This window comes from Electrophorus electricus, chromosome 1, assembly GCF_013358815.1.
Source record: "Electrophorus electricus isolate fEleEle1 chromosome 1, fEleEle1.pri, whole genome shotgun sequence".
NCBI classification, from domain to species: Eukaryota; Metazoa; Chordata; class Actinopteri; order Gymnotiformes; family Gymnotidae; genus Electrophorus; species Electrophorus electricus.
Genome location: NC_049535.1, coordinates 23,496,849 through 23,521,183, shown reverse-complemented (window position 1 = coordinate 23,521,183; position 24,335 = coordinate 23,496,849). Strand labels below are relative to the sequence as shown.

The window sequence follows — 24,335 nt, the reverse complement described above, 5'->3', positions numbered from 1 at the left end:
TGTTTTGGGCTTCGTTAGTGGCTGTGTGCCAGTGTGGCCTGGCAGTTTTAGCCTCGCTTGCTCCTCTCATGCTTGAGCATGCAGCCACTCTGTGCCTCCAGACCCTGCAGGTGTATGCATTCCTTTACTATGAAGGGAAGACATACATACATATAGACAGAGCTTGTGGGATTTGGAGGAGGAAATTATGTCTTGGTGCGGAGCTGTCCACAACGATGGTGCTGAAATGTTCTAGGTGCTGCTGTCTTTAGCACCCTGCAGGGCAGTTGACTAGTAAGGGATGGCTCAATCTTGCTTTCCCGCAGGGTATGCTGTTTCGTGCAGCTGCATTTGGTCATTAGGTCACCTTGCCATAATCACTCACCTTACCATCAGTCATTCAGCCACAGGATGAGGTCACTAACTTGGGTGACTAGGTATGGATGTCTAAGTTACAATGTTCTATGATGTCATATCTGACATGTGATAGGATAGAGATTTTAAGGAAGGTCTTTGAAATCTCTTACAAGGTATAATCTCAGGCAGATACACACACAAATGTGTTTATATATAGCTACATGCATTTAGTAATAAGGCACAAAGGATGAATAAAATCTGAAAGCTGTGGATCTCAGGCAAGTGTGAGCAGACTAGGACTGTATTAATGTGTGTCAAGTGCCAGATTCTTTTTGTTAATGCATTTCTCTGTATGTTTATGTAACGCTCCTGCACAGTGCAAGGTGTTCTTCTGTCTGTCTGTTTCCACCTCTTTCCATTCATTTGTGCAAATTGCAGGTTCAGCAGTACTGGTGCTCTTTTAAAGAGTACAAGATATGCTTAATTCTGCTTTACACCACCAAAACTCACCATTGCAAACAAAGTTCTCTCTCTCTCTCTCTCTCTCTCTCTCTCTCTCTCTCTCTCTCTCTCTCTCTCTCTCTCTCTCTGTCTGTCTGTCTGTCTGCCTCTCTCGCTCACATATTGGTATTTGCATATAAAACCCTCTTGGCTTAATGCTTTAGCTGTAAGCAGACCTGCTTCAGATGCAAATGTGGTGTGTCTCTGATGACTGCATATAATGTTACAGCATTCCTCTTGCCTCATTTTCCACCTTTAAACATGCCATGGTGCAAACAAATCAGTGTTTGAATTTCTTCTTGCTCACTATGTGAGGTGGGGATGAATTCTGGGCACGTCGTCCTCAGTTACGACAGGAGCTATACAGAACCCAGCCAGTGAACCCGGTCCCCCCACCCACAGCCCTGCATTTCAGAGGTGCATTTCGAAAGGCGCGAGAGGGAGGGAATTAAGGTGAAGCCGAAGAGAAAGCATTAATCCACCTCTGCCTATGACTCAGTGGCTTTCTGCAAAGGAACTGAAGCCTTTTCAGTAGGAGCATCAATCAGCCCGTCCCTGTACATCTAATGAGGCAGCTTGTCATGGTTCCCAGGCATGCAGCAGAGATCGGACGAGGGCTCTCAAGAACTGCACAAATGCTCTCCTGTTGCCGTTCAGTTCTTACCACTCTCTCTCTCTCTCGCTCTCTCTCTCCTGCTCTCTCTCTCTCTCTCTCTTTCTCTGTTTCTCTCTTGGTCTTGTACTCACCTCAGTATTTCTCTATTATTAAAGACAAAAGCTCTCTGGTCCTCCTCTTACAAACACTGAGCATGGTAATCATGATAGCCCACCTCAAAAAGGCCACTCTCCATGTTCATCTGACCTGAGACCACTCTCCATGTCCTTATGGTAATGGCTGGTTCAGCCCTGTCCACAGGCTCCACACACCTCCACCTAATAATGCATGCACATTTGGCCCGACTGCCTCTGCCCCAGGGAGCAGCAGCTGTGCAGTGCTCGATGGGAGGCGCTCTCCCAGGTATCGTGAGTGGACGTTCCCACGGCCGCTCCCAGGTGCCTGGTTGGCCTCCGGACCCGCCCTCCATCATGCACCGATGAGGCGTTGGGCCTCACTGTCCGGGCTTATCGCGGAGAACCTGCTCATTGGCTGAGGGCTGCAGGGGCAGGTAAGCTGGCTGTGCACCAGGGCCTGCGAGCAGGTCAGCGTGCAAGGCATGAAGTGAGGAGCGCTAATGTGGAGCATTGTCATTCCAGCGCGGGACTGCTTTTAAGTCTGTATCTTCAGCCTGAAAGCTTGGCCAGGCTACTTGACAGCCCAGAGACCCGAACCTGATGTTTTTTTCACTGTCGTGCCATTATAGGGGAGTGTCAGAGCCATGACATTTGTGATTTAACATGCGCCCACAAATATAGTATTACAACGCTTTGTCAGTACCTTCCATATAGGGCATCCCATCCTGCACATGTACTATAACATGTGAAACAGGAGGAGATCAAATTGAGAATGAAAATAGGCAGAGAGGTGGAACCCATATAGAAGGACGCGTCCCATGATCACAGTGGGCTTGTCAAAGGCTGCTGTGACAGAGCTGCACTTTAATGATGCTTCAAACTTTAAAAATAAACCCCCAGCATCACAATCAGGCTTTTAATCTGCTATTTACCCCCTCTTTACTGCTGTTGTCATACAGGTCAGGATGTTAGGGGGGAGATGGGTGAGTTGCCTGAGAAGACTGTGATTTATAATTGATCTCCAAAGCAATGCTTTCACTTGACATTACAAAATCTAAACCCCTTTAGATCACAAGATTCTTTAAGGTCATTATGTTAGCATGTTAGCATCTGCACCATCTTCATATTTTCTACTCATGATTTTTTATTATGTCTAAATATTTTATATGTTTTATATTATATTTTATATTGCAATCTGTTGTTTTTATGGCATCATGAATTTTGTGGTGGTGCTCTCTTTCACCCTCTCTCTATCTCTTTCTCTCTCTCTCTTTCTCTCTCTCTCTCTCTCTCTCTCTCTCTCTTTCTCTCCACATACAATGCTGGGAGATCTCTCCATCATTTAGCCATATAAAGCTCTCATCTAAAGTTCACTGAGCATGTGTTGTAATGGCATTACTCTGGGGACAAGAGGTGACATTTAACTGTTGTGCTGTGGGAGATATTAACTGCTGTCTCCCGTCGCGTCCAGAGGGAGATAGCGGCAGGCGTCGGGATCAAATCACGAGTGTCCGAAATCCCAAGTGGCTATGCTTGCTTCTGCTCCCCTAGGAGACACATTCCTGTGCCATAGCGCTCTTGACAAGGCATTACAAAGAGGGCTCAGGGTTTACCTAAGCACAAAGGAAACACCCAGGACACAGTACTGGCATCCCCCAGGACAATGACACACATAATACACTCATCTGATGAAACCCTTTAGTAGGTCCTTCATTTCTCATTTTTAAAGCACACTGTTTTAAAGAACATTTGGGTTCAGTGAAATACCTTCATAATTTGATGGCAGCTTGATAGCTCGCTTACTGTTCAAATTATAACCCACTGCTGTCTTGCCTACGGCACCTAGGTTTTATGCGCTGATGTTCCCTGGTTCATATTTGGTACTGCAGAAAGCCATTTTAAAGCAGTCATCCCATCACTTTACTCCCAAAAGACTGATGGGTTACAGGGGTATTAGAGTGTAGTAAAGGGAAATCCCCTTTAAACTAAAAATCGTGTAGGTGGTCAGAGAGAGGAAGAGAATGGAAGAAATGGTAAGAGGGGAGGACGAGGGAGGGAGAGGAAGAGTGAGGGAGAGGAAGAGTTGGAGAGAGGGAGAGAAGGAGTGAGAGAGGAAGAGGGAGAGTGAGTGTGAGGGACAGTGAGGGAGAGGAAGAGAGATAGAGAGGGAGAGAGAGGGAAGAGAGAGTGAGTGAGGGACAGTGAGGGAGAGGAAGTGAGTGAGAGGAAGAGAGATAGAGAGGGAGAGTGAGGGAGAGAGAGGGAAGAGAGAGTGAGTGTGAGGGACAGTGAGGGAGAGGAAGAGAGATAGAGAGGGAGAGTGAGGGAGAGAGAGGGAAGAGAGAGTGAGTGTGAGGGACAGTGAGGGAGAGGAAGAGAGATAGAGAGGGAGAGTGAGGGAGAGAGAGGGAAGAGAGAGTGAGTGTGAGGGACAGTGAGGGAGAGGAAGAGAGATAGAGAGGGAGAGTGAGGGAGAGAGAGGGAAGAGAGAGTGAGTGTGAGGGACAGTGAGGGAGAGGAAGAGAGATAGAGAGGGAGAGTGAGGGAGAGAGAGGGAAGAGAGAGTGAGTGTGAGGGACAGTGAGGGAGAGGAAGAGAGATAGAGAGGGAGAGTGAGGGAGAGAGAGGGAAGAGAGACGGAGGCAATGAGATATGGGGAGCTTTTGCTTGTGATAAATCAAGTAGATGGTCTTGTAAATGTGACTCAGACTGAGTGTGTTTTAATATTCAGCCTGTCTTTGGAAGGCCTCCAGCTGTGCATTTCCTCTGCCCTCTGACTTGCACATGCTGAGGATGGCAACACACACACAGACACAGACACACACATACACACACACACACACACACACACACACACACACATACACATAGATACATACACACACACAGACACAGACATGCATGCACAAATACACACATACACACATACATATACACACACACATAAATGCGCACACAAATGCGCACACTAAATCACTTGTATTGAAATATCTCATAGGCCTGCAGCTCTTCATACCATCGCTTCTGAGAGTGGGAGATGATAATTTGTGGAAGCTATATTTAATGGGAGCCTGGTGGAAGTCATGTGCTCCTCCTTACTGCATGCCTCTCTCTTTGAATATGTGAAAAGTTAATAATAGTCAGACAGAATGCATTGATACAAGACTTGTGTATTCCCCTATAGCTAGATATACCCTATTGTATCTGCAGTGTATGCCACCCCTGGAGACATGGATGTAGTAAGCTAAATCTACCACTCCACATTTTGTATGTGATCTTAAATGCAAAACTACAGCATAAGACTGGACTATTTGTATCTTATAAGAGTCGTCCATGTGTATTTCCTCCCTTAGTGTGGAATTTACAGCATTTTGTCCATATCATGTGCCTCTCTTAGAGAATGTGTATACTTATACAACTAACGCCTCCCACTATCTCAGTGTGTGAGTCTAGAAGTTGCTGTGCCCGTGCTCATACCCGGTAAGGCTGCCAGAGCCTGCTGGGAGCCTCTGGGGGAGCTGTCATCTCTCTCGTGCTGCACTTGGCATTTTTGCTTTGGCACGCTCCCTGCAAAGCGGCACCACCGGGACAAGGTACATACAGCAAGCTCCGCTCCCTGTAAGCGAGCTCGGAGTCGGCTCATTCGAGCGCGCACGGCTCCGCCCCCACGCATGAGCAGATAGCAAGCTCGCTTGCAGGGGGTAGGGCCGTGTGCGCTCGCGTCTGTCACTCTGGGCTCGACTTCAGTCTAAGAGCCAAAATACATCTTTGTAATCCCGCCCCCACATGCCACCCCACTCCCCCTCTTCTGTAATTGAGAAATGGCAGGTGAGGAGATTAAGTGAGGCTTATCCCCTCTGAGGTGTTTCAATGCGTGGCAGCAAACAGCAGCAATCCCCAGTCCACAGGAAACTTTTGTCTTTCTGTTCGTCACCTCCTTATTTCTACCTCCTCCCCCAGTGCTGTTCGTGGTCCCACATAGGCGTCTTCAGCACTGCCGTACAGGAGAATCCAGGCAAGGCAAATCCATACAAAGCAGGCGAAGGTGGAAGTTGGAGACTTCACACCTAAACAGGCATTAGGGTGTGATTTGTTGCATCTGCTTACAAGCATGATACACTGTGCCTGATATCAGAATTGTATGCAATGCAGTATCATGTGCACAAGTGTGATACTTTGCATGGTGTTCATATTGTCACTGCTCTGTTAATTACTTGCTGTTTGTTTACAGTGTGGTGTAGCACATTGTGAACCGCTTCTTTCAACTTTACTGGCTCTGAGATACTTTATAACCAGATGTTGTGTGTGTCACCAAATCCCCCCCCCCCCCCGGGGTTTTATTTCACACTGCAGATGTTGCCACCAATGGATTAGCCCACTGAAGGAAGAGAGAGAGTGAGAAAAAGAAAGAAAGAAAGAAAGAAAGAAAGAAAGAGAGTGAGAGAGAGAAAAAAAATTGGAGTGCTCTGATTCTGACAGATGGAAAGTCATTCTTTTAAATCCTTTGCACTTTTCCTCTTGTAAAGTGGGAGGACATGTCTCGCACATGGCGCTTCCATCACGTCTTCCCCTCCATGCCTTGGTCTATGCCCCCCCCACCATCTCGCTGTGGAGTGCCCACCTGACATATTCACTTGTCTGACTCCCCCTTGTCTGACCGTGCTCACCCTCGTGTGTGCAAAAGACATAAATATGGATGGTTCAATTGGCCCTACGTTAAATGGCTGCCTGAGCGAGGGGCCAAGAGCTGCAGACCTCCCCCCCTCTTTGCCTCCATCTCCGTGGGAGGTTCTCGCAGGGTGTGTGTCAGGGGGCTGGGTGGGCAGATGTTGGGCTGCAGAGGAAAATGTGTTCCGCTTCAGTGCAGCTTCGTTCCTGCTAGTGCTGTCCTCAGCCCGCCTCCGATAGCGAGTGCGGGGATGTTTCCTGCAGATCTTATTTAGGCCAGCCCAACACGAAGAAACAGCTGAGGTAACTCAGTGGTTTGCTGTGTACTATCACAGGTGGAGAGACTTATCAGATTGTAAAGGATGTAGTATGTGGGTGGTATAGCCTTGTCCCAAACTGTTCATGTTCACACACTCACATAACACACAGTCCTGAGGATGTGAGATTATCTAGGCCGCTCAAACCCACCCAGTGCAGAGCTAGGTGCTTTTTTGCTGATTACTATCAGGCAATGATATGAAGATGGTCTTACAAGCACTGTGATACACCAATGTTACCAGTCAAAAGTTAGGACACACTTATTATGGTTTTCTACATTTTCAGTATCAAAATAATGAAAAGAAAACCCATATGTAATTATACTGTGATAAACAAATATCGACTGTCTTTAATTTTAGAGTACTTCAAAGTACAAAGTTACTTTGCTGCCAACTGTACACACGCTTGGTGTTCTTTTAGCTTCCTCAGCGTTTAGACAGCCACCTATGAAGTTTTTTCATTAGCCTTCTCACACATGCCGAGCACTTGAAGGGTGAAGGACTAATGTTCTGAGTGAAAACCTTTTGCTGAGGGGACATTTATAAAATTTATTTAACTGTTATTATTAGTTAATTAATATATTTCATACAAATATAGTTTTTGAAATCAATTCACATTTAAGATCCCAGCTTTCACATTTTACATTTGTGTTAAAACAAATTTAAACATAAACCATTAGATTTAAAATGTCTTTAAGACTACAAAAACACACATTCAGCCAGGTGTATCCAAACATTTGCCTGGTACTGTATACACCTGTATATAGTACATTAGTGTAGAATAACATTACAATGTATATTCACTCACATCTGCATTATTAGAAAAATCTTCCACAATTAGAGACTCCTGCCCATCCGTTCTCTAGTAACAAATCCATCCTCCAACTCTCTATTAATGGTCAGTTTCACTATTAGCTGTATTTTTTTGTGGTAGACAACTTAGCACTAATAATGACACAGTAAATGGGCTTATGCATACATGTATAACACATGTATAAAGTGCACCTTTAACAGCAAACGTAAGGGACGTAATAAGTTACCAGTGGGGCACATGTTCCTTATAAAGTGATTGGTGAATGGAAGAAGTCAAATGTATTCCTTTTACTTCGGTGGTTAGGGTCAAGGTTAGGTTTAAGTTTTAGATTAGCAAGGTCTAGGGTTGCTCTGGTATTGTTTTAGGTGTGCAAAGGAAGAGCCTGAACTGTTCTTATTGTTAATTGGCTGGTTTTGTAATGCTGTTGTAGGACAAAGGATCCTATTCTACATCGGGTGGTAAGCGCAGGATCTGAGGCTGGGGTTAGAGGTTAGCTGCCTCCATAATCCCACTACGGTAACACTGGCCAGCCATTCAGTCAGTAGCCTGACTTCATCGAGCCCACCCCCATTCTGAGCCCTGACCAGAATTAGGCAGAACAGCCAGGCATGAGGAGAGTGCAGTCAGGAGGCAGTCACTCTCCCACCGCTTCCTTCAGAGTAACTGTGTTGTTTGTTCGAGTTGCAGACAAGATCCCAGAGGTGCAGCACTAGAGGGGTGACCTGATTTCTGAAGCTGGTTCTCATCCAACGTTTTGCGGTCACTTCAGAGAAGACGTCCCCACGTGCAGCCCTGCCTCTCTTTTCAGCCAGAGCTGAGTGACCTGCCAAGGCTAACAAGAGCACGAGACTGAAATGGGGCCATTGTTCTGAGCTTCTGCGCATGACACCCCCCCCCCCCCCCCCCCCCGCTTTCTCCAGCTGGAAAGACATGTAAGATGATTATCTTACGACGGCAAGTGGCATCTTGACTGCTGATAAGGGGCATAGCAGTGGCCATTTGAACAGACCCAACTTGCGAGGCATTAATTCAGTTTAGCAAACACCTACATTCACTGAGACCAGCATCCATCTGAGTCTTCACTAATGTCAGTGGTAGAATGGGTGACATTCGGATCTGGATGGTCAATAAACTGTCCGTCAGTTAAATGTAAGTAATGACTCTACAGCTTTAACCAGGGAGCCAAAGAGATGCGTGCTTACATTTTTGCTGTTATCAAAAGTTACTTAGAAAACCTGTAGACGGTTAGACACCATACAACAGATACAGCAAGTGCCCTGCACGATAAGGCCAAGCACTCATTATATAAACAACATTAATTCAATCAATAAGAGCAATTATAGCAAAGAAAATTATGGACTGTTTTCAGAGCTTGTCCTTTCACTGTAAAACCTGATTTGTTGAGTTTATGGAAGACGGTTGCCTTGGTACATCTGCATTGCCTGGTTCTGTCATTTGTATTAATGAGCACATTCATTAGACTAAATGAATTAAGTTAGAGCCACTCAAATGAATCAGGGCAGCCATTTGAGTGAGCTCAGCAAATCAGGTTTTCCACTGTTCTCATTTTCACTGGTCGACATAAATAGATGGAAATAATACAAATTACATTTGTGAAGCAGAATCATATATGAAGATTTCTCTCTTACAGGCCATGAATGACTTGAACAAATCAGTGTGCTTTTATCTCCTTTTTTTACTCATTTCACACCATTATTGCAAAGATGATGTGACAAGGCAGATCAAAGAGAGCTTCATTCTGCAGCCACCTGATCCTTCGCACTGTTTCCTCATCTGTTATCTCGCTGATCGCCCCTTTTTATTTACAATTCTCATTTTAATGTCCTCTTCCATGCTCACGTGCTGCCTCTGTGGTCTACACAGACAATGTGAGGAAGTGGAAACTGTCATGACAAAAGAAAAAAAAACAACAACAACAAAAAGTGTTTGATTATGTCGCACTGTTATCTCTTGATAAGAGTCCCCATCAGGAGCCACAGGGGCTTGCGTAAAACCCAGCAACGATGGCAGGTGTCATTGCGGCCATAGTTACCTGTCAGCTTTGGGGATAAATCATCCTAGCACAGGGCTTAGCTGTGGTTGGCACTGTCGAGGTGGATTAACTCATGGAGGAGAGTCTGCTGACAGGAACATAAAGGGACGGTCAGCATACCGTCATAGAGATGTGATTTAGATATGACTGAATGCATACAATAAGGATCTTCAGAGTGGTACATTGCTTTTCTCGATTTCCTTGTTAGCTTCCATCACTTCATAGAACCTCCCCCACAGCTCTTTCTGTCCTTCTGTCTCTCTGTTTTTCCTTCTCTCTGTCTTTCCCCCTCTCGCTCTTACTTTCTCACTTGTTCTGCCTGATGCCTGGAGACAGTGAGTGTCCTAGATTGTGAGCAGTACCGACGGTTTGCTCCCATCACCCCAGAGTGAAAGGAGGACAATAGCAATGTTATGAGATGGAGGAGAAGCCAGGCTGCTGTCAAACACAGTGAACCAAGTTCACATGCAGGTCGTAGTAATGCTCAGCTGAGGTGAACCGCTAGTGGACAGGACATTTGGAGAGCAGCTTGGCACCACTGGTCACTGGAAGCCACTTTGGTCCAGTCCTCAAAATTAAGGTTCAGTAGATTAACATCTGCTGAATACAGTGTGTTTTTAGGAGTTAATGTAGCACTGATCATGGATCTGTGTTAATGTTCAAATATTAGGGAAATTGTGGTTATCAGTTTCCCCCATACAGTGTATACTGCAATGTAAACTACCAAGATACATGTCACACTTTCAGTGTGTGTCCTAAGATCTGATCAGACAACCAGACACTGCTGCTGTGTTACCAGCTGTATGGCTCTGACAGCAGTTGTGGGCAGGAGAAGCAGATTTGTCTGCCATGTTCAGTCATACATAGAAAAAACACAACACAATCATGCTCTTCCTCTTAATCGCAAAGACTCAGCTTGCCTCTTTTCTCTTGGCGGTACAAATGAAACTCAGCTGGACCCTAAAATGGTGGAACGAGTTATCTTCCAGTGGTATTACTGTTATCCAATAAGGTGATGAAAGACCTTGAGGAAACAAAACTATTACCTGCTCATAATCGCTCACCATGCTCCCTCCCTATTCCATTCTACAATTTATTTTTTTTTGGACTGCAGAATCAAAATGATATGAAAGACCAGTGGTGGTGTCCCAAAGCACGTTCTATGAGGGATGCATTAGGCACAAGGGGAATTTACTTTTGTTTTACCACTTAATCTCAAATGATGATAAAAGAGAAGAACAAGGAGTCTTGAGTTAGTTTTCTGCTGACACCAATAACCATGCATTCATGAACTTTTTCAGACATTTTAAAAACCAGGCATGAGCCCTTCAGCTTTTTTGATACCAGGACAAATGGTGATCAGAGAACACCTTCAAATGGACAGAGCCAGTATTATGGTCACTGATGTGAACAGGGTAAAATAAGATTTGTCTTTATAACCCTTTGAAGTCTGGACTCTACATGAAAATGTTTTTGCAGCTTGCCTCTAGACGTATGTTAAGGTGTGGAATTTAAAGTGGTTTAAATTTTGCCTTCCGCTACTTACACATACACATACCATACGCATATTCTTCACTGGGCACGCGTACACTGCATGCTAGCTTCATGATAAAAGTCTAATATTTATGGTTAAGCCTTCTAAAGCACAATCTCTACTTCATTCTCTACTTCATTCTTTCCTTTTACATATTTATAACTGTTCAAGCAAGCTTGGATATTGGAGTATGCACTCTGCAGTATGGGACATGCACTCTGCAGTATGGAGTTGCACTCCAAGTGTGTGCTCTGAGCATGGTATGCAGAAACATTTTTAGCATGCCTGTTCTCCTGTAGCAAAGGTAGCGTAGCGTGGCCTTGGTATATGACAGGCTCCAAAATCTGTCAGGTATGTCTGATTGTGTTAACTCTGCTCGATTTATGGACTGAAATGGAGGTAATGCATATACATTAAAACAGCCCCATCAGTACAGCACGCAGTGCACCGCGTGTGTGTGTGAGTTAGCAGGCATGTGCATGCGTGAATGTATGTGTCTGTCTGTCTGTGTGTTATTTGTGTGTATCTTAGTGGCAGGTTCTGGCACATGGAGTCCCAGCCAGTAATTGCAGGCGATATATCAGAGTCAGAGCACATCTCCCTGCCCTCTCTCTGGAACAATGCTCAGCCGACCGCCTGCACAAAAAAGAAGAGAGACAGAGAGAGAGAATTAATAAGCACTATCATTATCAGAGGATGTTGTGTTCCTCTGGGGAGAGAGTGAGAGTGGAGAGAAAAGAGAGGGAAAGAAAAGAAAAAGAAATGACAAGAACCAGAAGGATGTTTGAAAAGAAATGAGTAAGAGAAAACAGAGCGGAAGGAAATGTGTGCGGAAAGAAAATGGTGTCACAGTAAAGAAGAGTGCAAGAGGAATGAGAGTAAGAGGAGAGCTCAGTGTGTGCGTGCGCGTGTGTGCGTGCGTGCGTGTGTGTGTGTGCGTGTGTGTCTGCGTGCGTGTGTATGTGTGTGTGTGTGTGTGTCTGCGTGCGTGTGTATGTGTGTGTGTGTGTGTGTGTGTCTGCGTGCGTGTGTGTGTGTGTGTGTGTGTGCGTGTGTGTGTCTGCGTGCGTGTGTGCATGTGTGTGTGTGTATCTGCGTGCGTGTGTATGTGTGTGTGTGTGTGTGTTTGCGTGTGTGTTTGTGCGTGTGTGTGTGCGTGTGCGTCTGCGTACGTGTGTGCGTGTGCGTGTGTGCATGTGTGTGTGTGCGTGTATGTGTGTGTGTGTGTGTGTGCGTGCGTGTGTACGTGTGTGTGCGTGCGTGTGTGTGTGTGTGTGTCTGCGTGCATGTGTGTGCGCATGTGTGTCTGCGTGCGTGTGTGTCTGTGCGTGCGTGTGTGTGTGTCTGCATGAGTGTGTGTGTGTGTGTGTGCGTATATGTGTGCGTATGTGTGTGTCTGCGTGCGTGCATGCGTGTGTGTGTCAGTCTGCGTGCGTGTGTGTGTGTGTGCGTATATGTGTGTGTGTGTGTGTGCATGCGTGTGTGTGTGTGTGTGTGCATATATGTGTGTGTGTGCATGTGTGTGCGTGTGTGTGTGTCTGTATGCATGTGCGTGTGTGTGTCTGTGTGTGTGTGTGTGTGCATGTGTGTGTGTCTGTATGGGTGTGTGTGTGTGTCTGTGTGTGTGTGTGTGTGTGTCTGTATGCGTGTGTGTGTGTGTGTGTGTGTGTGTGTGTGTGTCTGCATGTGTGTGTGCATGCATTTGTGAATATGCATGTGTGTGGGCGGGTATGTTGGTAAGACTGAACTGTTTGTAGCACTCAGCACTGGAGGGAGCTCTCCTGAATCATGACAGACGGCCTGGGCATCCACCACCCTCACCAGGCTCTATCGTTATTTCTGTGGATGCTGAGAGCCTGTCAGCACCACCATGCGTGTGCGTGTGCGTTCATGTTTATGAGTGTTATCTCTGTGACCTGCATGGTGCACTAGACGTGCGGGAGTGACTCACTCCTCCTCTGCTCATCAGCATTCCAGTCAGTCAACGTTTGGAAAACCAAAGGAAATGAAACTCTCTCTCTCCCTACCTTTCTCCCTCTCTCTCTCCCTTTTTCTCTTTCTATGTATCCCTCTCCCTTTTTTTCTCTTTCTCTCTCTGTTTCCCTCTCCTTCTCTCACATTCTCTACCCCTCTCCCTTTGTCTCTCTCTTGCTTTTTCTCTCCCTCTCTTCTCTCTCCCCCACTCTTCTGCCCACGCAGACCAATGCACATGTAGAGAAAAGTGTGAGACGGATCTAGCTTTGTTGTAAAGCTGAAAAATGAATGGACTTTTTAATGCACTCCACTTTTCTGTACTGTAAATCAGTGGCATGTCTCATAGCTGGGGTCAGTGCCAGCTATGTTCTTGATGATTAAAGGTAGTGATGAGAACAGTATAACTGTACTGCTCTCTAGTCTTATGTCTACGTGACCAGTAGCCTTTCTTATTAGGAAATGATTGACCTGGAAATATGAACAAAGGTTGAATCTTCCCTGTGGTGAAGATTTGTTTCTATTTACTAATATGTAATACATCATGTGTTTGAGTAATATCATCATACTCCTTGTTGTTATTTATGTTTATTACACTTCTGCTGTACTTCTGGCAGTGAGCTTGTAGCTGCTGGATTCTTTTGGCTGCCTGTAGAGGTGGAGCAGGTAGACAAACATTTCAGCTTGTTTTGTTGCTGTCCATGGTTCTGAACTCTACGCTATTGATGTTGTCTCACTGTGAATTGTCACTTAACCTATAGTTTAGTCATATATAGGCATGTAATTACAGGGTGTCAGGCCTACTTTGGTAACCTGACAACTTCTCTGATAACTGCAATTTAACTATCAAATTGTGTTCAGCAACTTAATTGCATTCGCAATATCATGCATACATATAATAGTTGTTTCTTTTGCAGTATATTACTGTACCATGTATGCCGTGTGCTTTAGTCCTGATGGGTTGTGCGTCTGCTGCAGGCTTGGTTCAGGCTGCTTTGCTGGAAGCTCTGCAGGGTGACTGGGGTCCATGGCGAATATAGATCGACTGTCCTGACACGGACGCATGGCTTCCCTCAGGGCCATACAGCTTTCATCCCTCAGACAGCTGCCTAGCACCCTGAGCGAACCCTGCCTTACATTTCCACTGCTAACGAGGCAACCTGAGACGGCAGCTCCGAGCCACACATTCACACACGTGCACGATCACATGCGCGCGCACCCGTGCACACCCACGCGCACACACACACATACACACACACACACGCACACACACTCATGCATCTGCAGCGCACTCAGAGCCTAAACGCACCACACTCACACAGTACCATAAACCACACAGTACTAATATCGACCCCATTATGTAACATTGGTGTAACATCTTAAGACACAAGCTTACACTGCTACATTTCAGAAAGAGAACCACTTGTCAGCTGTTCTTGCACACAAGCTGCATCTCAGCACCTTTTAGATTTTGAAGAGCTCCCTATGTTTTAGACAGGCTTTCTATTTGCTTTAATCCATGGGACTAGTATTCAGAATACAGATTAAGCTTAATCCGACACTAAAAAGGATTTTTTCTGGTGGACCCACATTCGCAGTGTAATTGAATCCAAGACCGGCCATACTCAGCCCTTTTTAGAAAGATGACTTGCTCACTGACTACCCTTCACACCTTCTTCCCATCAGCCTGACTGGATGAGCATGCCTTAGCACTCCATAAAGACTCTTTTCGACCATCCACGCCTTCTTTCTTTCTTTCCAGTGCAGTCACCCTCTGTTTTCCATATCCATCCACCACAACTGGGAATTTGGCCTCCATCTTCTTTAGCATGCCTTATGGTGCTGCTCAGTGACAGGATGCAGACGCACAGGGAAATAATAACGTGCGCCGATAATCTGTAAGAACAGCAGACACGCGTTCACTGTTCCTCTGGCCGCATGCAGTGAGGCCAAAATTGGCAACTTGCTCCCTTCAGCTCGCTGAAAAGGCCAAGAGGGTGTCTCGTGGAGATGGCTGGGCATTATCTGTCAGGCTGCAGTGTGTTTACTGCAGCCTGCCACCCCACCAGGCGCTCAGAATCGAGCGGGTCCCGAGAGGAGGAAAAGGCGGGAATGTGGCGGCATGCTGTCAGCAGCCGAGCTGCCTCATCCGCGGCAGAAAAGGGCTGTATTAAGCCTGTCAGAAGGAGCCGGCGTGCAGTCTTCAGTCAGCCCTCTGCCCTGCCCGTGAGTGTGTACAGTGTATGGGATGTGCGTTTGAACTAGTCTTCAAATGTCTGGAGCTTGTACCAAAGTGCTCTCTAAAAATATCAAGGCTTCCTCTCACAGGCGAAGTGACATGCTATGCAATCGGACTTTACATGGCGAGCTAAGTAGGTAAAGGGCTCTGGGTGCCCGCTGATTGCTGGGGCAGGTGAAGGGCAGAGATGTATGCTATGTGCCTTCCTGCACAGTTAAATGCAGGATTTGGGACATTCCTCATTTCTTTATGCAGCTAATCACCTGAGACGCGGTGCTAATGGGAACTGGGTCATACCTCGCCGTCCTCTGGCGAGGCATGATGGGACACGCTGACCTCATTTCCTGCCCCCACTCTGCTCACTTCCTCCTGTACGGCGCTGCTCCAGACTGCTCTTCGGTGTCTGGATGGCCCTGTTGCGCCTGTCTCCTCCACAGATGGGACAATCTACTGTGGGAGGGCTGACTGGCCAGTGAGGCATAGATATTCAGAGTTTAGCACACTGCTGCATCGCATGGGGTCTGCATAAAAAAGAGTTATAGAGACAGCATGGGTGTGCATGCATGGGTGCGTGTGAGAAAGCAAGAGAGAGAGAGGGAGATGTGCGGGCATGCGCAAGTGTGCTCAGACAGGCTGTGCTGATATGAAAACTTGCCCTGTGTGTGGTAAGCCACGCATGTCGACTGCAGCCACAGATGGCCAGCCACAAAAGCTCGGCCATACTCGGTCCACAGCCGTGGCAGCGGGGATGAATGGGGCTCATTCTAGATGGTTCTGGCAGAGCAGCAAGCACCTCCGCTCAGGACTGGGCTTTCGCAGGGGCCCTTTCTCTTTGTGGCACTGCAGGAGAAACAGGCTTCAGAGTGCAGTCAGAATGACAGAAACAGAATCAAAGCAGCCCTAACTGGAGCCTGAGGAAACAGACAAATGTTGTGTGATTATGGGAGGCTGTTAGTGGCCGTTAAGCCCCGTGTTTGTGTAGAAGGCTTCAAAAAGACCCCAACTGCACACTCTTCTCTCTACCTGTCACACGCATACTTAAACAGACATGTGCACACACACACACACACACACACACACACACACACACACAGACACACACACACACACACACACACACACAAACACACACAAACACAAACACATATTCACACACACACACACACACACTTATGCAAAAGTCCTTTCATTTAACAACGAAAGATATATAGTGATCAAAGGGGTCTAATTAAAAAAGAAGCGACCAGACTTTCATGAGGGAGAGAGCAACACTCTCCCCATTGATGAGGGGAATTTTCAGCCTAACACTTGTCATGTGACTCTGTGTGTCACATGGGTACATTTGTGTGTGTGTGTGTGTGTGTGTGTGTGTGCGTGTGAATTCATGTAGTTGCTCATGACAAGTGTGTGTAACCCTTCTTGTCTTTTGTAAGGGGAGAGATGGAACAGGCTGAGCCTGCGTCTGGTTTACCAGTGTGTTGCTGTTAGCACTTTTAGACCTGAGCAGTGCACTTTCCAGGGAAGCTGACAGCTCACACAGTCAGGACTTCACCTGTGGATTGGAGGATGTCTTGCCTCTTTCTTTTCTCTCTCTTGCTCTCCTTTTCTCTCTCCCCACTTTCCTCTTCTTTCCCACTGTCACTCCCTCTTTCTCTCCCCGAGTCTCGGGTTTTCTCAGAGGAGATGGCCAGATCACAGTGTCTGTTAGCTGAGACGGGACCTAACTCGCATGCTGAGTGTGTTACTTTAGTGACCTCCTGACCATTGCTGTGCGATGAGCATCTGTCTTCACCCCAACACCCATCCTCACACACAGGCCATAACAAAGAAGCCCTAAATACATTCAAAGCATTCAGCCATTTTCTAATAGGTTGTATATAGAAAATACATTTCTCCTCTGGCACAGACACATATATACTCTCAATTACAAACTAGCCAGTAGCCCGAACCAGGCACTCAGCCCCTTGTCATGCTGTGTGAGTGATATCCATCCAAAACCCAGGTGTGTGTGTGTGGGCAGCTGCCACAGAGGCAGGCAGGTGAGTGCTTCGCAGGCTCTCTCTGTCCCTGCTGGGCTTGTCTGGAGTTTGGCCCCACTCCAGCAGCAAATGTTAAGCTGTGTCGACTGAACCTTGGCACAAGCGCATGGGCAGGGCTACGCCCCCGCTCTGCGGTGTCTGCGAGAGAGCCCGCATCCGCCTCCACCTCCCTGCTTCTGGCTGCCCGCTGTGCCAGCGGAACTGATGAGGTCATGAGCTCCTCAGTTCAGAGCGCCAGCCGAACGACCCGCCACCGGCCTTGCGCTGACCAGTGGGCTTTGAGCAGGACTAACAGGTCTAAGCTGCCCCACAGCATCTGAAGCTTTGAAGCTGACGCAAATGTCACAATGACCAATTTCTAGTTTATTCTCCTTTTTGGTCTCCCTCCTCCTCTCTGACTCACTCCGTCTCTCTATTTCTACATCTTGCTCTCTGTCTCCCTCTCCTTCTCTCTGTTACCTTCTTCCTCTCTTGGTACAACCAGATGCTACATCTCACATTTAAAACACCATAAAAGAAGTTCGCTGTCATGCTTCTCTCTCTCTCTTTCCCTTTCTCTTGGTCTCCCTCTTCTTCTCTCTTGCTCTCTCCTGTGACACATGCTCCCTTTTTTTTGAAAAGTACAACACAGTGATGCAAAAATGCTTTAACACAATGGCCTGCGAAATGTCAAGAAGTAAACACAGCTAAAATATGTATATATGTCTGTATGTGTGTCTGTGTGCATGCTCACGCGTGTGTGTGTGTGTGTGTGTGTGTGTGTGTGTGTGCGTGTGTGTGCAGAAGTGAGCATGTATGAATGTATGAATGTATGAATGTAAGTCATGGACATAAAGGGAAAGCTTAAGGTTTTGCTATCACCACAGCAGTCAGAATAGAGCCCACGCACTACATATATAACTAGAAAACAGCAAATGCTTATTTCATAGCTCCTTCAGAACATGTTAATACAGCTGGCAAAAACACACAAATCATGGCCCACATCATATAGGCCTCATCCACTGCTTTAATGCCAGACTTCTTCTGTCTCTTCATATTACCGCCATGTGCCAAATCGCCCACACATGCCCAGTAAGGAGTTAAACAAAGAGACAAAAGATGAATAGTTTTTTTTTTTAAAAGCCCTTGGAACAGCGATGTTACAGTTGCTTACCTGTGCACAAGTTTGTTCTGTGGGTACAGATCATTATTGCTTGGAATGAAGATGATATTGAATTTAAGCAAGCTCATCATAACTAATTAGGTAAAGGTCCTAGAGAGACGTTAATCAATTGTAATTGGTACTCTCAGCAAGAGGATTCTCTAAGATTGCATCAGATGTTTGGCTGCATCGAAAACACACGGCTGGAATGAGCATACTTAAAGGTGCTTTTTTGTCATACAAATGAGGGGTGGTAAACCTTTAAATTCAACAATGATCAATATCACTTGGATCATTTGGGATTCTGTGGTAACAATGAGGCCTTTGTGATTTATTTCACCCTTCATCTATTCTCTGTCTCTGTCTTTATCTTTAGCTATCTGCTGCTTTCAGTCTCAGAAAGACGCACACAAACACGACATATGTGCAAACACTTAGGCCTCTCTCGTTGGACTGCCTCATCTATCTCAGCCTGAGTCCTAATTAAAGCTTCCTTTGGGTTTCAGTATGTGGAGCACTGAACCAGATTACATCTCTGGTGGACTGAAGACAGGGAGGGAGATGAAGGAAGAGAGGGTAGAGGTGGAGACCGAAAACAACAACAGTCTGATAAGAGTTCACATACTGTCAGTGTACATATCACACAATGTCTGCTAAAATGTCCGGTAATTGCATTATTCATTGAAAAACCTTTTTGCTCATTCTTCATTCATATTTTGCCCTTTTCCTCTGCTCTGTTCAGTAGCCTATGGAATTTGTACTGCGTGTTTTTAGAGAAATGTTAGAGCCTTTAATCGCTTCTGTGTAAGACAGTGTGGGATGATATCAATTTCTCCTCTAGGCTGATCTAGATAAGTTTTTAAAATAAAATGTTGCGAGAGAGAGAGAGAGAGAGAGAGAGAGAGAGAGAGAGAGAGAGAGAGAGAATGAGGGAGAGACTTATGTATTTGTGTCAGAGGATACATCAGTTTCACAGCCAGCTTGGCTTAGTTAGTGCACTTTCCACTAACTAAGCCATCTTCTTATTCTTTCTTTTTACAGTCTACATATGACTGGAATGTCTCATGATTTAACCTCTGTGTTTATTTATTAGGATTTATCTTAAATGTTGAAACAGAACTGAATTGTGACATTCTGAATGGGAGATGCAGCTAGCAGTTAAAGATTCAGGATAGTGGTGGATTTGAGTATGGTTAGCTCACAGGATAATGTAATTTAACTCAGGGGAAGAGCAAGGTAGTTCTTCACTCTATAGAGCTTTCCTTTTTTTTCTTAATGTTTGAAAGCCAGATTGCCATCTGTGGGATGGAGGCATGTTGGTACCTGACATAGGAAGTTACCTTGTTTAGTTCTGAGCTGAATGACGTGTTGTTATGTCTGTAAGTTTTCCTGAATTCTGTGCAGCAGTTTGGAATGTAGGCAGCAGTATGAAATGTAAAAAAAAACTGCAGAAAATAAGGGATGCAGCATTTCTACTTAATTTCTGTAAAATATGATATTGTGCATTCATGTGGTACTGTTCTTGTTTTTAATAAAATTTTTGGTTTATTTAAAATAGCAGAAGAAATCTTATAATGTTAGCTGATTTCAGTATTTGTTTGGCCAATGAGTTATGAAGAATAATTGTTGAGATATATTTCAGTGTTTTGGTAGAACATTTTGACTTTGAGGCATGTATGTAAGGTAAGTGTTTTGCTAGTTTTTAGTGCCTTTTTGGTTTTGGAACTTAACTGCTGTGCTGAGCTAAATGTTGAGAACAGTGTGAATATGAGCTTTTAGAGTTTTGAAAACATACACAGCACTGACAAATTGTCCCAGCTAGCTGATTAGCCATCTTGCTAATTTAACAGTACATCTTTCTCTTTGCAGGTCCATAAAAGAAGCCGCACTTAAAGCCAAGGTCCAAATCACCCATGAGGAGGCAATGTGGCAACCCAGCAACTGTCAGTCCTCCTGTCCCACAAAAAATCAGATAATATGGGGACTCTTTTAGATTCCGTGACAAGTGCACAGCTGTGACTGCGCAGAACGAGTGCCTGCTTCCTCCTGCCTGGTTTTCCACAGCCTACAGACTCTACCCTCCTCCCTTTTTCCATAACTTCCATAACAGCCCTCTTTCTCCTCCCTCTCTCCCCATCATGAAGAGTAAGTTGTGTATTGCTTCCTCTCCCTCCACTGTGCTCCTCCTCCTTCCTTCTGTCCTTCTGCTGTTTTCAGCACCAGCTCTCATCAGAGGTGACTGCTGGCTCATTGAGGGTGATAAGGGCTACGTGTGGCTGGCCATTTGCAGTCAGAACCAGCCGCCATACGAGACGATCCCACAGCACATCAACAACACAGTGCATGACTTGCGTCTCAATGAGAACAAGCTCAAGGCCATATTCTTCTCATCCTTGAGCCGCTTCACCAACCTGACAGAGCTGAACCTTACCAAGAATGAGATCTCCTACATTGAGGATGGTGCCTTTGCCAGCCAGGCTAACCTGCAAGTTCTGCAGCTGGGCTACAACAAACTAACCAACCTGACCGAGGGTATGCTGAGGGGCCTGGGCCGCATGCAGTTCCTATTCCTGCAGCACAACCTCATTGAGGTCATTGCCACCAATGCCTTGTGGGAGTGCCCCAGTCTCAGCAATCTGGATCTGTCATCCAACAAGCTGGCCCGATTAGACCCTTCCACATTCACTGTATTGGGGAGACTGATGGTGTGTGAGCTCGCAGGGAACCCTTTTCACTGTGGCTGTGAGCTATACAGCTTTCTAACCTGGTTGGAGGCCTTCAACAATGTCACGCACACCTATGATCGGCTTCAGTGTGAGACTCCACGGGAGCTTTTTGGGTACCCGCTGCTGAGTCCCGTTGGAGGACATGGTCGCAGTGCTCGTAATATCCTCTCTTCTATGTGCCGAGATGGAGTATTCATTCCAGGGATGACCTCTCTTCCACCAGACTCTGAGTCCTCAGGCATTGGGCCTGATATGTTTGACCGCATTGGGCCGTACCATCAGCCCACGACATCCTCCTCCTCTGAGAATTCTTTTAGCCCCAGCATCAAACTTCAACGCGTGTCTGTTTCTTCAGCAACCTTGCTAGTACAGATACCTAGGCCCTACAGCAAGATGTATATACTGGTACAGTACAATACGAGCTTTGCTTCTGATGTGATGAACCTGAAAAAGAAGAAGGAGTTCATTACCCTCAGCAAGCTCGAGCCAAACACCAACTACACTTTTTGCGTTGCTTCAATACGCAATTCACAGCGTTTCAATCATACATGCCTTTACTTCTCCACTCGGGCTCCCACTTCAGATGACATGTTGCCCACCACCTCCACTACTACACATTACATCATGACTATCGTGGGCTGTTTGTTTGGGATGCTGATTATTCTTGGCCTAGTGTACTACTGTTTGCGGAGACACCGAAGACAGGAAGAGAAAGAGAAATCCATTTGTGTGAAGAAGACCATCCTGGAGATGCGCTATGGACCAGAGGTGGCAGCTGCAGCTGGGAATGATCCAACAGTGGTGCAGAAACTCCATGAGCAGACCCACCACCAACACCACCATGGCAAGCTTCCCTCGTCCTCCTCTTCTAGCTCAGGTTTGCTGGGCCTTGGTTCCATTAATGCCAGCTCCTCACGACTGTCCTCCATCCCTCAGGTCGAGAAAATGGCAACTGCCTTCTCTGAGGCCCTGATAAGCAAAGGCAACTACATGGATATCAGGACATCTGGAGCAGGAGAAGAGAGGGGAGTGATGCAAGCTATCCGAGCAGAAGACCTCAGGGAGGAGGATGGAAGTGACCTGGGAGATGACTCAGATGATGATGACAGAGGATCTGCATCAGAGATCTCTACTATTGCAATGGAAGTTGACAAGGTAAACCAGATCATCAACAACTGCATCGATGCCCTGAAGCTGGACTCTGTAGTAGCTGCTGTGTCTTCTGCTGCCACATTAAGTGGGAATCCCACTTCACCTCCACCTACCAGCAACTCCTCCTTGACCAGGGGATTGATTCCACTCTCCACTAGCATTGCTGAGGCCTGCCAAATGTTATCCTCCCCAAAAATCCCTCCTCCACCTCCTCTTCCCCTAACGGGTCCTCTCTCCGAAAGGCCTGGCATTACAGGCGGCAGCTTTTTAACACCTCCTTATCGCCCTCCACCACCAGCCACAGCAGTAAGACCTATTCAGAGACAGATGAGCGCAGATGCAGCTGTGATTGTTAATGTCTCCAAGAAGCATTGTGGCCCTACTGGGGGGAAAGCCCGGGTTTACAGCCTGGATGTTCCTGAGCCCCGTAGTCCTGACCCCTGCCATTTTTCTGAGAAGGGCAACCCTATTGGATGTGGAGAGCCATTAGAGAGGCTCCCTTTGGTTGGTAGTAGTGGTGGTGGTGTTGGCACTGGGGGTTGTAGCATAGATGGAGGCACTATGGATGGCATGGTCCTTCAGCAGCACCTGGATGTACATCCGGACTTCCACTGCGCAGAGCACCGTCACTCTGTCCCCGCACTCTACTATGAGGGCTCTCATGATTCCCCAGCCCAAAGGGTGTCTTTTCTCAAACCCCTGTCACGTACCAAGAGGGACGCTGCATCCTACTCTCAGCTCTCTCCCCACCGCCACAATTACTCAGGCTACTCGTCTAGCCCAGAGTACTCTTCCGAAAACACGCTGCGCATCTGGGAGCGCTTCCGTCCATACAGGAAGGGCCCGCGTGAGGAGTCCTGCTATATCACAGCCGGCAATGCTCTACGTAAGAAGGTCCAGTTTGCAAAAGGTGAAGACTTGCATGACATCCTCGACTACTGGAAGGGCGTTTCAGCACAGCAAAAGCTGTGATCTGTGAGGCAGCTTAGGGGGCAGAGCTTGAGCCTTCTACACTGCCTGATCAGCCTGGCGATCTGCTCTGGAAAAGCAGCGGCGAGGATGGCTGCTGTGTGCAAAGCAAAGCTGAGTTTGTCAGGTCTGAGGACAAGTTGCTTTGATTCATCTATGTACAGAATGAGTCATCAGAAAGACAGAGAGAGAGAGAAAAGAAGGAGGGAAGGAGAGAGGGTGAGAGACAACATGACAATACTGTATAAATCTAGGGTGGCATTCATTTAGATCTAATTTTAAATCGACAGCTGAGACCAGCTCTCACAAGAGTCCTGTTCAATGATGATGGCGTTTCATTTGTTATAAAATAATTGTTTTTGCCTGGTAATCATCGGTGTATGCATCATTTATGTCAAAGACCTTTATTGCAAGAATACTTATTCACCCCGATAAAGCATGTAATCCTATGTGATTCACAGAACACTGTATTCAGTTTGTGAGGCAGCCGTGTGTGTGTGTGTGTGGGTGTATGTGTGTTTGGGTGTGTGTGTGTGAGTGTGTGTGTGTGTGTGTGTGTGTGTGTGTGTGTGTGTGTGGGTGGGTGGGTGTGGGTGGGTGTGGGTGTGTTTGGGTGTCCATATGCACATGTCCATGTGATGTGCTGATTTCCCATAAAGCAAGAATGGACTTTTCCATCTACATTCCAGAGATTCTATGTGCAGCTTTCAGATTCACATTTCAATAGCATTTGTCATCTAAAAAAAAAGAAAAAATTAGAAAGGAGGAGGAATTATGAAAGATTAAACACCCCAGGAGCTTTAGAATAGTCCTGATTTTTTTTCCAGCTATTTGAACAGGATGATATACAAACAAAAGAAATGTTAATTTAAATCCAGCCATCACAAATGTGTAGAATTGCAAGGCTGAATAAAAATCTTTTGTGGTCTGTGTCAAAGGTTAGGTTTTAACTGGCACCAACCTGAGTGCACACATTTGTGTGCCCCTGCTTTACACCAGGTTACCATGAGGCAAGGCCTGATGTTGAGTAGGAGTTTTGTATTAATGCCACAGTAAAACACCCCTCACTCCCCATTCTTTATTTTCCTAGTTCTGTTTATTGGATTGAATTATAGAAGGACAAAAAGAGGCATCATTCTTGCT

General features: G+C 46.2%; 1 protein-coding gene across 1 annotated transcript in view; it reads left to right on the top strand.

Moving 5' to 3' along the window:
• LOC113586748 (protein phosphatase 1 regulatory subunit 29) overlaps positions 1-23,710 on the top strand; it is a 54,816-nt gene extending 31,106 nt beyond the window's left edge. Inside the window, exon 3 of the mRNA XM_027025102.2 lies at positions 20,215-23,710. Coding sequence (XP_026880903.2) covers positions 20,484-23,195 — 2,712 coding nt within the window. The 5' untranslated portion in view covers positions 20,215-20,483 and the 3' untranslated portion in view covers positions 23,196-23,710. The remainder of the gene's footprint in view (positions 1-20,214) is intronic.
• Positions 23,711-24,335: the final 625 nt, after the last annotated feature.